The sequence below is a fragment of the Microdochium trichocladiopsis genome (assembly GCF_020744255.1).
Source record: "Microdochium trichocladiopsis strain MPI-CAGE-CH-0230 chromosome Unknown B0I36scaffold_5, whole genome shotgun sequence".
In the NCBI taxonomy this organism is placed as follows: domain Eukaryota; kingdom Fungi; phylum Ascomycota; class Sordariomycetes; order Xylariales; family Microdochiaceae; genus Microdochium; species Microdochium trichocladiopsis.
Genome location: NW_025763548.1, coordinates 2,637,932 through 2,650,965, shown reverse-complemented (window position 1 = coordinate 2,650,965; position 13,034 = coordinate 2,637,932). Strand labels below are relative to the sequence as shown.

At 56.5% G+C, this 13,034-nt stretch overlaps 3 protein-coding genes across 3 annotated transcripts; all 3 read right to left on the bottom strand.

Annotated features, from left to right (window-relative positions):
* Positions 1-413: 413 nt before the first annotated feature.
* B0I36DRAFT_242370 (amino acid/polyamine transporter I) lies at positions 414-2,213 on the bottom strand (the record flags this gene model as incomplete). Its single annotated transcript, XM_046149902.1, has 3 exons — positions 414-998; positions 1,076-1,237; positions 1,320-2,213. 3 exons carry the CDS (start codon positions 2,211-2,213, stop codon positions 414-416), a joined length of 1,641 nt encoding a protein of 546 aa, XP_046013080.1.
* A 761-nt stretch (positions 2,214-2,974) lies between these two features.
* B0I36DRAFT_363090 (uncharacterized protein) lies at positions 2,975-6,894 on the bottom strand (the record flags this gene model as incomplete). The annotated part of the gene is made up of 3 exons (XM_046158751.1): positions 2,975-3,824; positions 3,890-5,030; positions 5,091-6,894. 3 exons carry the CDS (start codon positions 6,892-6,894, stop codon positions 2,975-2,977), a joined length of 3,795 nt encoding a protein of 1,264 aa, XP_046013079.1.
* Positions 6,895-8,508: 1,614 nt separating this feature from the next.
* Positions 8,509-12,660, bottom strand: B0I36DRAFT_409747 (CHAT domain-containing protein; the record flags this gene model as incomplete). The annotated part of the gene is made up of 3 exons (XM_046161898.1): positions 8,509-10,906; positions 10,985-12,178; positions 12,238-12,660. 3 exons carry the CDS (start codon positions 12,658-12,660, stop codon positions 8,546-8,548), a joined length of 3,978 nt encoding a protein of 1,325 aa, XP_046013078.1. The 3' UTR covers positions 8,509-8,545.
* Between the last annotated feature and the right edge of the window lie 374 nt (positions 12,661-13,034).

The window sequence follows — 13,034 nt, the reverse complement described above, 5'->3', positions numbered from 1 at the left end:
GTATGCCGACTGCGATGGGAAGAAGTGTCTGCAGCAAGCTGTCAAAATCAGCGGCTGTTAGGGGGTGTATCGGGAGACTCGTGATGAAATTCGACGGAACTGCAGTGCCTTTGCGAAGCAGGGCAGGATGCAGACAATGAAAAGCGTTTTAGGCGGGGACGTGGTCTTCTTACTACATTTTATATTAGTGCCGACCATGCTAACATTCTGTGGACCTGTTGCAAGTTGAGACTGACAGCTACCTGCGTTTGATTGATTCGAGCAGTGATGCTGACAATTGTATATTGATATCTGGATTGGTTGTTTTGTTTCGGAGCAGCGCAGGCTATTGCATGCTGTGCTGTCCGTTTGCCCACATGTGTGAGGTGTGCCTTGCCGTGATTTGAGCGTGCGTTGATCTCAGCGCCGGCAACTCAGACAGCGGAGAACCACCTCCTCCGCACCCAGTAGAAGACCAAGCCGACAACCCACAGCCCAACCAGCACGACCGCCTGCGCAGGTGCAAAGATGGCACCACGGACCACGACGAACCCGCTGACAACGACAAACACACCCGGGACCACGACGAGGGGTTTGTACGGTCTCTCGAGCGCCGGCTCCCGCCACCGCAGCACGACCGCGCCCAGCACGGCGAGGAAGAAGAAGGTGTACTCGCCGAGGCCGTTGAAGGTGACGAGCGCACGGAAGCTGCCGAGGACGATGTACAGGGCGGACAGCAGGGCGGAGAGGATGATGGCGTTGATGGGCGCGTCCGAAGGCTCCTTGTCCTTTGTCCCCGCAGAGGACGGGGAGGAAGAGTCGTCGTCGGCAGCCTTGCGAGGGACGCCGACTTGTCCGACGACGGAGAAGACGCGGGGGAACCAGCCGGTGTTTGCAGCGGCGACGGCCATGCGGCCCGCGACAAACGAGTTGCCGAGCAGCGAGCCGGCGACGACGAGGCAGATGACGACGGCGGCGACAATGCCGAAGCCGCGGCCAAGTAGGCGGGTAATGGCAGTCTGCAGGTTTGTGTTAGATGGCTATGCTGTCTGAACTATAGCCCAACGTGTGGAAACAAGGGAGGACAAGTACTCACCACCGCTACGCTGTCTGTGGTAGACACGATGTTCCAAGGCAGGAGAACATAGTATGCAGCATTGGCGGCAAGGAAGCACGCAATGATGGTCGGGATGGCCGTGTTGATGGCGAGCGGGAGCTGCTTGGCCGGGGCCGACAGCTCGGCACTGATGTAGACAGCCTGGTGCAGTCTTTCTGTCAGCTTTGTCCCGTGTCTTCTGCCTGATCAGTACAATATGTTCAGCACTATGCAAAATGCTCACCTTGTCCCATCCCGAGTACGCCCAAAGCGCGCCATATAGCGCTGTCGAGTAGAAGCCCAGCATCTCCCACGTCCCCAAACCCTGCCAGTCGTTTACGCTGCCGTCCGGGTTCACCACGGGCCTCGTGGCAAACCAGTTCCGCTCGAACCAGTCACGTCCACCATCTTTGCCGCCGCCATCACCGCTCGGCCCTTTGCCCGCGACCTGCAGGATCACCACCACGAGCCCGGCCAGCACCACCGCCGCGATGGCCACAAACTTGGTCCCCACAAAGAACTTGTTCAGCCGCGTGCTCGCCTTGGTGCTGATGCAGTTGGCCACGCTGACAACCACCACGACCGCGACGCTCAGCAGCTTGTGCGTCCAGTGGCCCGCGGCGTCGGTCACACCCCGCGCCGTGTATATGCTCTCGACGAAGACGATGCTCAGGATCGCCAGGGTGGCCGGCATGACGGCGACGATCCACGTCCACGCCGCCAGGAAGCCAAAGACGTCGCCGAAGCAGTACCGGAGGTACGGCTGGACCCCGCCCTCGCCGGGGATGGCGGTGCCGAGCTCGGCCATGGTCGCCGCGCCGGTCCAGGCCAGGATGCCGCCGACGAGCCAGACCACCAGCGCGGAGCCGGGCGAGGGCGAGTTGGTGTCAATGGCGCCGGGCGAGGTGAAGATGCCGCTGCCGATGACGATGCTGATGACGATTGCGAACGCGTCGAGGGCGCCAAGGGTAGGAGTGAATGTGCTGCTCCCACCACCGCCGCCGCTGGCGGTGGTGACGGTGCTGTTGGTGGTAGTACCCTCGTATCCTGTGGCCGTGTCTTGCGCACCGGCCAGGAGGGGCTGTGTAGCTGCGGCATCACCTCCATCGTCGTCGCCGGCGTGGCGTTGCGGCGCCATCTTGGTATGAAATGTGCAGCCTGTGTGTTCAAACACACACTTTTGTCCCCGTGTGAAGTCTGTATGTGCGCCTCGACACGCGATCTCGTGGATGAGCTTACAGACCACACTGAAGCGAAGGTGCCAATGGCGGAAACGACAGACACAACCGACCGTGGGATGGGATGGTTCGTCAGTCGTGGTGGTAATCACGCAAGACGCGCACACGTACGCTAGTCTTCGGCTTGCCCCGGCTGTGTGTGAGACCGGGGAGCCTGTAATTGCGCGGCGTTGGCCCGAAAGCGGAACGCCGGCTCCGACAAGGGATTTGTGGGGCCCCCGCAGCGCCAGGCTTGATCAACGGACTCGACCACTACCCTCTCAGAGTATCTATCTGAGTTGTGCACTCGTACAGCGACCTCATTTTCTCTCCTTTTTTTTTGTCTTGTGTTTAAAGAATAATATGAGGGGTTGAAGATAGATGCGGGACCACTCACGACTCTACATCACAAGTAAACTGTGCAACGCTCAGCAAAAGCGAGCCTGTTGGTCTAACAAGGATGAGCATCATGCTCTCATATCACGTCTTGCGATGGGAGTGGTTCTTGGCCTGTTTCTCTGGCGGGCTTTGCACGGGAAGCGAAATTGGTAGATATTGCAAGATATACATGCAATTGATAGAGTGACAATATAGACAAGTTATGCTACGCCAGTAAATCAGATTTACGCCCCCCCGTCTTGTGAATCGCTTAATAACAACATCGATATGCCTTTTCAGTTTTCTAGAATAGTTTGTTGAAAGAACCATCCGCAGCACCTTGTCCAAACATTGCTGAACTAACAAAGTTCCTGGGCGGCTGCTGCTGAGGCATGGCAAATCCATCCGTGGCCGATGCAATAATGCCGCCACTCGGGCTGATCTCGTCCAGAATATCCGTCATCTCTTGTTCTGTGAACGCGAATTCGTCCATTGTCGACTCCATGGCCGGAGGAACAGTGAAATCAGCCATCAAGTTCGTGTTACCGCCGACAGACACCAACGGTGGTGCTAGAGCAGACTCAAAGTCAAAGATGTCTTCAGCATCACTTGGCTTCGGGAACGCGGATACCACCGCCGCCGATCCTTCCGAGGAGGGAGACTGCTGCATGGTCTCCTTAAACTTGGCAAGCAGAACTGGGTCGTCGCAGGATGTCCTTTGCATTCCCATGATGTCGCATGCTCGCTTTCGCAATGCTGCATCGCTCGGCATGTGGCCGGAGCGCGAGACTTCACGCCTGACAAACTCGCTAAGGCCAGATTCGAGCTCCCTGCTGCAGAAGATCTTTGCTGGTGGACCATATCGCTGGGTGAAGGTCTCGATGTAGCGGCTGGTGGTTGCCGCATTTGTTGGGAAGCGCTTGGCCTCCTCCCGCATGATCACATTTGAAGTCTCAGGACCAGCTGTAATCACGGCAGCTGGGTTGGGGTATATATACGGAGGAGCAAAGCCTGTGCCACCACGGGGCACAGTCCAGTCTGGTGTTATTGGTGTTAGACCTGGCCCGGAGTCTGCTGGCAGGAGGCCAACCTCGCGCTTGAATCGCTGGAGCCACTCGACGTTATCTGCCGCGGTCTGATTCCACGGATCGTCACTGCACAAGCAAGTCAGCACACTTTCTCAAGCCAGGAGCACAAACCAATGCAAGTAAATACTTACTCGTCATACACAATCCATCTTGCCTGGTGCTGGAGTTCTTCGTCGCTCGGGGTGTGCCGATTGGGGTTGTTTTCCGACATTGTCGTTGTGACAAATCGCTTTAGCCCCCGCATCAACCTGCGATAGCAATTTGCGTCGTTCAGGAAATAGGGTCCCGCGCCCAACGCCGAACGAGAAGATGGAGGTTGTCCCAAACAAGTGATATCCTGGAAGGCTACAGATGTATCATTCGTAGAATTCTTTGATGTCCCCTGGCTGCCAAGTGAGCCTGACGATGGAGATGCGGTTGCGGACATGCTGTTGGGGGGATGTCGTTGACGGAACCCTGCTAGCCAGCATTCGTCATCAGCCGCAGTCTGGTTCCATTCGTCGTCGACATCGTAGATGATAATGCGAGCCTGCCGCTGCAGATCTGCATTGTCTGGCTCGATGCCAATCACACGTTGGGTTTGGAGGTATTCTCCAAGCTCACGATCTAGTCTTGTGTAGTTGTGGACTGTTGAGTCGATCGTGCTGGGGTCTTTGGATCGCTGGTTACAATCGACCAGGTCCTCGATGCGCGCCAAATGAGCTCGTCGTCTGAAGTCGCAAAGCCAGTTTTGTGATGAATGGATCAACCCAATCAAGAAGTTGGCAAAGTCATCCGATGGGTGACCTGACTTCTCCTCAATGCTACCAATGATCCGACATGCCTCAGCCTGCAGTTCAGAGTCCATTGCCGTAAGCCCCAGTAGGATACGTGCACGGACGAAATCGTGAAGTTGCTTTTCCAGCTCACAACCATCAAACACATCCGCCTTGCCATTGATGCGCAGAGACGCCATTCTGTTTTCATTCTGAGTTCGAGCAGGCAGAAAGACAGGGCTGTCCGTGGTCTCTCCAGATTTCATGATGAGATCACGAAGCCATGATCCCGTCTGGTCCATGGGACACCTGGCGGCCACTTCTGCCGCGATGACGATCCGGCTGGCCTCTTGACGTTTCTCGGCATCAGTCGCAGGTCTGCCTTGCTCCTCGGCAAAGTGGGCCATCCAGTATTGCATCTCTGTCTTGATCAGCTCATACGCGTTGCTCGGTGACTCAGGGCCAGCCCGGCTCGCCATGAACGGGAATGGCGATTTCCGTTCCTCGTCAATGAGATCTGTCGAAAGCGGTCAGCTTTCAATTTCTTCAAGGGCGCTCGATCGATTTGGGTCCTTACAAGGGGGCACCGCATTTTCGACCAGGTCCAGGAACTCGGCGTCAAAACCCCAGTCACCCTTCCAGTCGGCCATTGTGTAACCAGTCTTGAAGTGCTCGGCCAAATGGTCGGTGCGGGCCGACCAGCTTTCCAGCACGATCCCGCAGAAACCGCACCGCGACCTAATCTCAGGCGAGCTGACTCGCCACTTTTCCATAGGCGAGGCCAGGAACTTGACATTGTGTACCAACTTGAGATGTTGGCGGAGATGGTCCTTCCGGTAAAATGTACGCTCAGTTTGCGTACGCTCCGTGCAGCTCGAGAAGTTATGTGAGTCGACATGGGCTTCGTCTGGGTTGGCCTCGCCGCAGAAGACGCAGCTGACTAGCCCTGTGTCCGTGTTGAGATAGGTCGGCCCATCAGGCGAGCACACCCACCGCTCAAGAGACAGGTGAAGGGATTTCTCATGGCGCTGCCAATCGTGCTTTGTGCGGAACGTCTCTGTGCAGAAAGTACATTGGAAAGTCTTGATCGCCTGCGTAGTGAAGCCCTCATCTGCAGCCTTGGGCTGCGCCCTTCTCCGCCGCCTGCGGCCACGGCTTGACCTCACAAAGGAGGGGATAGATCCACCAGAGCCGTGAGACTTATGCGAAAACGCAGAAGCAAATGAACCACCACTCGAGTGAGAAGTTCCCCAACTGGACACGGAGGACTGATTGCAGAGCGACCTGTTGGAGCCATCGTCCGAGTAATTGGAGATCCAAGGACTTGTCCGGCCCGAGCCAGACGCTCCTCGCTCTGAGAGAGACCCTGACGCTGACACGGCGCGCGCGATAGCCGTTACCGACGCGGGTTCGTTCTCTGGCGGCGAGTTCTGCCAACGCTGCAGGGGGTTCATGTCCTGAATGCGGCCTGCAGAATCGCGGCGCTGAGGGATATCAACAGCTTGAGCATAGCCTCGGCCAATGTGCGGGGATACGGCGCGGGTGACGTGGATCTTGCCACGCCTTCGAGCATTCGCCAACCAGTTGGTGATTTGTGTCTTGTTCAACCCCGTCATCTTCTGCAATGTCTCCTTCTCCTCCTCTGTTGGGTAAGGGTGGCGGCTGTGCGTGGATACCCAGTTCTTGAGGATTTTGACAGACTCGCGAGAAAACCTCGCTCCAATCTTGGGCATGTCCTGTGGCCGCGGAGGTGATTTCTCCACGGACTCATCTTGAACGGCGGCCAGGCCAGGCGCCGGCTGTGTGACATTGAGGAGGTCGTCCTCGAGCAGGATGGACGTCGCGGGCCTATCGCCCATGATCACCCAGGGGTTGGCAGGGAAGGTCTCGCCGGCTTCTGCCGCGAGGTTGTGGACTGAAGGGCCGAAGCTGCATTCGCAACGGAGGGCGACGCAACTCGTGCAGTAGCCCTTGTACTTACCCTCCTTGATGAGCTTGCACTGGTAGTTGCCGACAGCACAGTGGCCACAGGGGGAATCGGGGAGGACCCAGTACATTTGGCTCAGGGCGGGCTCCATGTCAAGCTCTGCGGATGAAGGGTCGTTGAGGTCTGTCCCCGGGAGCTGGGTTGCGTCAAAGTGCTCTAGGGCCCAGAAGGAGAAGTCGTCGCCATCAACATTGCTGAAGACGAGGTCGAGGTTAGGGTCCTGGGCACCGGCCGCGACGACGGAAGCGTCCATCATGGTGGCCATAGTGTGGTGTGCGGCAGTAGGAGGATGGAGACCGGCAGATGAGGCAGGAGGAAGGGCGTGGCCGGTGGAGGGCGCGGCGGCGTCCCAGTTGACAAAGGCGAGCTCGTCGAGCTCGTCAATGGTGGTCATGTCGGGCAAGGGCGTGCCGGAAGACAATTGGTGTCCGGCCCCGTTGTCTTGTAGATGGAAGGGCGGAGTGAGATGACAGGCAGGCCCAGGGGCTGGTGATGGGCGAGGCCAAAGTATAAGAGGCGGTGGTCAGCGTCCAGAGGAAGAGGAAGACTAAAACGACGGCCTCATATCAGGACCAGGTGTCCGTCTTGTTTAGATATTAGAAAGAGGAGTTGGCAGGTTCGGGTCCCGTGTCGCAAGAGCACAGCACAAGACAAAGACAACCTGTCCGCATTGCATTGGGGAGCGTAGATTGCAAGCGGTGTCGTGAAAGACAAGAGATGTCTGGCAAAACGCTGTGATTACGTCGATGCTGCAGCCGGGCCACTCTCTTGAGAGCGCGAGGCAGTCAGTCACCTGGGCGGGCTGGGGACAGACCGCTGCACACCCCACGCCCAGCCAGACTGCATGTCAGCAACGACTCACACCTGCACAGGAAAGCGTGCGCCCTTGGAACGACATGTCGAAGGGCGTCCCCACCGGCGAATGTGGGGCCATGTCGAAACTGAGCCGCCATGATTCGCTGGGGCCTCAGGCGCCAAGGCGCTCTTTCCTCTGTCGGGCCAGCCGCACCGGGCCCTCCGCTTTTTCCTCTCCACACTTTGGCCGACCAGTCACGCTCGCCCCGCCCCGGCTCGGCTCCGTCGGCGGCACACACGACATGGACATCCGTGGACCTCGTGGCATGCATGACTATGTGCCGTCCTTGGCTACCAAGTGCCGGGCGGCCTATATTCTTCATTCAGCCAAGTCACGCTTCTCCATGCCCAGGAAAGCGCCGCACGGGGCTGGCCTCGCACGCAAGACTAGTCCTTAGGGGATCAGACGCTCCGACGAGTGGAGCCACATGCCCCGCCGACCATCGGACCCTGCATGGCATCCTGGCGGCGCGCTTTCAGCTCAGAGTTCGGCACCAAGACTCCCATCTTGGCACATTCTTTCACATTCTGGAATTGTAAATGTGCGCCGATACGCACTTGGTTTCAGTGGCCCAGCTGCCGTGCGGGACGAGGACGCAGTCACGGCAGTACTGCTCCTTGCAGCCGTTGGTGCTGCAGGCGCACGCGACGAGCTCAACGCCTGTGGGCGCCTCGCGGATCGTCACTCTGGGGTCGTGGGGAAGCGCACTTTGAGGTCGGGCGGTCTTTTGTTTGTGGATGACTACGTGTAAGTCCAAGATATGGTTCTCTAAAAAGACACCGTGGGGAGTGGATATGTCGTGGTTGCCGAAAACTCACGTTCGTCGGCTTGAACTGTTGGAGCTGTGGAGGCAGTCTCCGTCTCCAGAGGCGATCGACGACGGTGTAGACGAGGCTGAGAATGGGCCGTCCAGGGCTACTGAGATCCATGGTGGCCTGGTCGTAGTCGCTCAAAGTAGTGCCTGGCCAGAGGGCACATTCTCCGACGACGCTGTTTCGGAGAATGGGTTAGGATTTAAAGTTGGAAGCACCAGCTGTGCTCGAAAACGGCTCGAAATCGACAAGACTACAGGAAATACACAGGGAAACATACACTCTTGCCAGGTAAACAATTGAGGGAAAGAAAAAGAAAACACGTAAGTTATCCGGTATTCCACGCCTTGCCCTTGAGATTTACTCTTTGACTATCGTCAAATGTTTCTTCTCTCTTTGACTGCTTTCAGCTTTTGAATCCACGCTCTGTCCTCATCCGATACTGGAAACTCCCAGAAACCGTGCAGAACAAATCCTGCCCATTTGTAAAGTGGTTGCTGATTGTCCGGATCGAGCTCCCGTATGGCGTGGCGCATAGCCTTGGCCATATTGACGAACGAGGTCGATGCTGTCCCTGTCGTAGAGTCGTCACCTACCTTAGCGGAGGGCTTGGCTTTGAGCTGTTTGATGAAGGAGTTGAAGAATGAGCGAGAAAACTCCGCCCCGTGCACGTCACTGATGCGCCAGAGCGTGGACACGGTAGAGCTCGCGCCGGAATGGAGAAAAGCTGGCACAAGACCCATGACCTCATCTCCAGGCTTCACCTCGGTCACCCCTCCCTGGCAGGCAATCATGTTGACATGCGTGGCAGTCGAGAGCCTGATGCCAAGCACCTCCCGAGCAGCAAGCTGTTCCACTGGCGATTCTCCAGGCTTGACCAAGTCGTGCGGGCGGGCGAGTTCGAGGTGGTGGTCCAGCGGGTCGGAAGATTTCCACTGACAGTGCGTATGGACATGCAGCAGTCGAGAATGTGGGATGGATTCCATCAAACTCTCTTTGGAGCCATCATCGTCGATCATTGGCTTCGTCTTGAATTGTTCTGCCAGCCCTCGAATGCGACCCCTCCCAGCACTAAAGCGTCCAGACTCTGGCTTCCCAGCGTCTGGCAACTCCGTTACTGGGATACCAGAGACAAAGAGAGGCTTCAGTGCCGACCGATTGACTGGCAAATGGTGCACAAATTGGGTAGCAGCGAAGCAAGATCGCAGCAGCGAGTGGCTGTGGATGTACACCAGAGAATTCCGTTGCGAGAGAGTCTTCTCGTCGACCATGTCAGCCTCTCGCGGGTCTTTATCTCTGATTGATAGTGCATGGATCGGTATGCGGTGAAGAGCTGTTGATGGACAGAGAACCAGAAAGTCTTTTGGGCGTGTGCGCTGTGCCAGTGGCGCAACCAATTCTCCAAGGAGATGGTCCAGGTCTATCCGCGCCTTAAGACTGGCGAGATTCTCCTCGGGGATGTCCTTCCATTCCGCCGGGTTCAAGAAGGTTCTCTCCCACGCTGCAATGTCTTCTGCCTTGGTCTTCAAGACATCCATGGTCGTTCGGAATTCCATGTCCGGTGCTGAGCCACATCTCGCTGTGAACAGCAGAAACTGGCCGGGTGCATCAGCAAACGTTGAGTAGTGATACATCCAGTCCACCAAGACGACATCTTCACCCGTCTCCTTGTTGATCACCGCAAGCTCAGATCCATCAAAAGGATTGCCTTCACGAAGATCGATCACCCGACGCAGCAGCGGGTCTCGTTTCATTAGACCTCGATGATGCTCCATTTTTCGGCGCAGCTCGAATCTTTCATGCTGCTCGGCCATGTCGATCTGATTTTGAAGCCGGCCCATCTCTTCATAAAGGGCTTTAGATCCAGGAAAAGCCATGATCTCGCTCACAAGCCCCGGCGGATCTGAAGCGCGTGCACCAATGGTGCGGGCAAGGGAGCGGGCTTTGTACTTCTGCACCCAGGTCCAGACTTGAGTAATGGTTCTTTCGCTAGGGCCACCCGGCTCGGCCAAAAGCAGAGCTATTGCCACCTGGATGGTCTGGAAACTCGCGTTAGAGGTGACCAGAGCGTGCCGATTGTTGACCGCCTCGAGACCATCGCTCCGTGACGCATGCAGCTCGCTCTGTGTGAAAATGTGGTTTGCTTCTTCGATCCTCTGCATCCCAACTTCCCGCAGCTCGTTGATTGCACTTAAGCGGCTGGCTTCATCCTGTCTCGACTCCGTTGTCAGTTCCGATTTTTGCCCAAGCCTGTGAAGCTTCAGTATCTGCCAGAGACAGATGCGTGCTGCATTGCGCTGTTGCACGGCGATCTGTGCCAGGTTGTTCGTCCTCCTGAACTCGTCCAGGGCGCGACTGCTCGAAGCCTCTGCCTCTCGTAAGACCACCTCGAAGCTCGCTGCGGTAGTAAGGTCGAGTTGACTTTCAAGCTTCGCCATTTGAGCAAGTGCGAGAGCACCCAGGTAAGATCCCCGGCTGTGAGGGAAGATGATGGAGATTTGTCGCGGGAGAGTCTCGCATAGGTTGAGAAGTTCCGTCAATTCGGCGATCTGCTGATCCCATAACCGCCCTTTTGCGAAGGTCTGTTGCCTTGCATCGCGCAGTTCCATCAGAGCGAGAAGCCGCCTCTTTCGTTGACCAAGTGGAGGGTTCGCCAGCCACTTGCACAGGCTTGCATACCTTTGCTCAAGAGCAGGTAATGGGCGAGGTGAAGATGTGTCAAAGATTACCGATGACAGCTGATCAAGCAGACTCTCGCCGCTGGATCTGGCCGAAGGTGATGAATGAGTAGCGCCATCCGGTTGATGGATGTCCACTTCTGCTTCGCCGGCGATGATTTTCCATTCTTCTTCGGAGATTCTCTGGCTAGTGATGTCTTCAAGGAGCCAGTCTCTCAATAGACTGCAGAGAACTTTCGCTGTTCTACTCGGATCCCCCAGTGTTTTGATCCATGGCGCAAAAAAGGGACCTTCCAGATCCTCATCCTCGAAGTCATCTCTGTCAGGATCAGCACCAGTGTTGGCCGGATCGGCTGTCCCAAGATAACCGAGGTGCATCCATTTTCTTCCCTGGACATGTTCGGGAGAATCGAGTCTGTCAGCCACCGCATCGGCTTTCTTGGCTTCGGCCGTCCGACGCAGAGTTTGCAGTACCAAGGCTTTGTTTCTGTAGAGTGAGGCCAGCTCTGTGGGTGCGGTAAAGTATACGTGCTTTTGGAGAAATCCATCAATCCATTCCAGCGAATTTTGTCGGTCGACCATGGTGCTAACTGTGGCCGAGATGAGGGTGTTTCGATGCAAGATGAGGTCGCACAGATCCTCGGACACGTTTGTGTCGTACTCTTCCAACTGGGCCTGGAATGCGAAGAAGCGCTCGCGATACGCCTTGTCCTTGGTGTAATTATAGAAAGCCCAAGAAAGATCAGCGGCAGCGGAAAGGCACATGCCAAGTTTGCCGCTGCCAAGGCGCTTCAGTTCAGCAGCGAGAGCTTCGGTGCGGTCCAGCCTTTCGGTAGGATCCTGTACGGCAGCCAGCAATTCATACGCCCAGGCATGGACGTGAGGGGCAGCGTCTCTGTCCGCCACCTCAAATTGGTCGCAAAAGGCATTGAAGGCTGCCGCCGACTTTTCCATCTCTTCTATCGCGCGGTCTCGCTTCTGTAGAAGGAAGTAAGTGCCTGCCCACTGTAGGCGTACGACTGCTTCGAAGTATCTCTTCAGGGTCGTAGCGGGCATGTTTCCAATGGACGCGAGAAACTCCTCGACGACTATCTCGCGGTTTTCAAGTGGTGTGCGGTTGAGCGTCTGGCGAAACAAGGCGTTGGCCTCGTTGAACATTCCTCGATCGCATAATGACTGTTGAAGCTGTCTCAGACCAGCCCAAGGCGTGCTTTGTTGGGACTCTTGATTTTGAGCATTGTACAGTGGGATGTGCTCGGCTTCTGCGTTCTCGTACTTGGCACTGAGCTTCGCGAAGAGGTAAAGGATGACGTATCGGCGAACACAGCTGGCCTGGGTGGTCTTGTGAGTCGCCACTGTCGTGGCCGAAGGTAGGGTTGGATTTGACTTACCTGAATATCGGAATACGCCGCAACAGGCACGTCCCCAAGCCATTGCATTGTCCTCTCGATCTCTATGATAGCAGACTCGGCATCGCCACGATGTCGAATCCCGACCATGGCCCGTGTTAATGCTATCAGTCGACGTGCCGCAGTTTCAGACTGTTGTTCGAGCTTTTCCAGTGTCTTCAGTCCAGCGTCAAGGACGCGGTAAGCTTCTCCCCATCTCCCGGCCTCGATCTCCAGGTCTCCGTGCTCTATGATGACCACGGGGCTGGCGGAAAAGGCGTCGAGTTCATTTAATAGAATCTTGCGGCCTACGTCAAACTGACCCACCAGCCTACACCAGATAACTTGTTCGATATCCTGGATGGCTTGAGGGCTCAGTGAAGCGTAGAGGGAGGTATACACCCCTCTGTAACCTGGGGACGCCATGTCGCCAGTGAATTTACTGCTTCCGTTATATCGCCACGTCGGAATGAAGTTGAGTTGCCAGGGGCTTTTGACGGACTGGCGATGTTGCTAAAACCACACGTTGACAGTTCATCGACCGCTGTATAATTGATGCACTTTTATCAGGCTCGTGTCTCACTTTGGTATCCCAGCCTGGCACGTCGCATTGGCTTCCGAGTTCCCTCAGCTGCGGGCTGGGATGCAGCTCAGTCGCTGCCAAAACACTCAGCCGCACGCCTTGACTCACATGTGTTCTGCCTCACTCTTGCTACTGATCGTGCGGGATTAGGCGCCGGGACTGGACATCCCTGCACCTGGGCACATATATGTGGCCTTGACACCCACTGATATTTGCA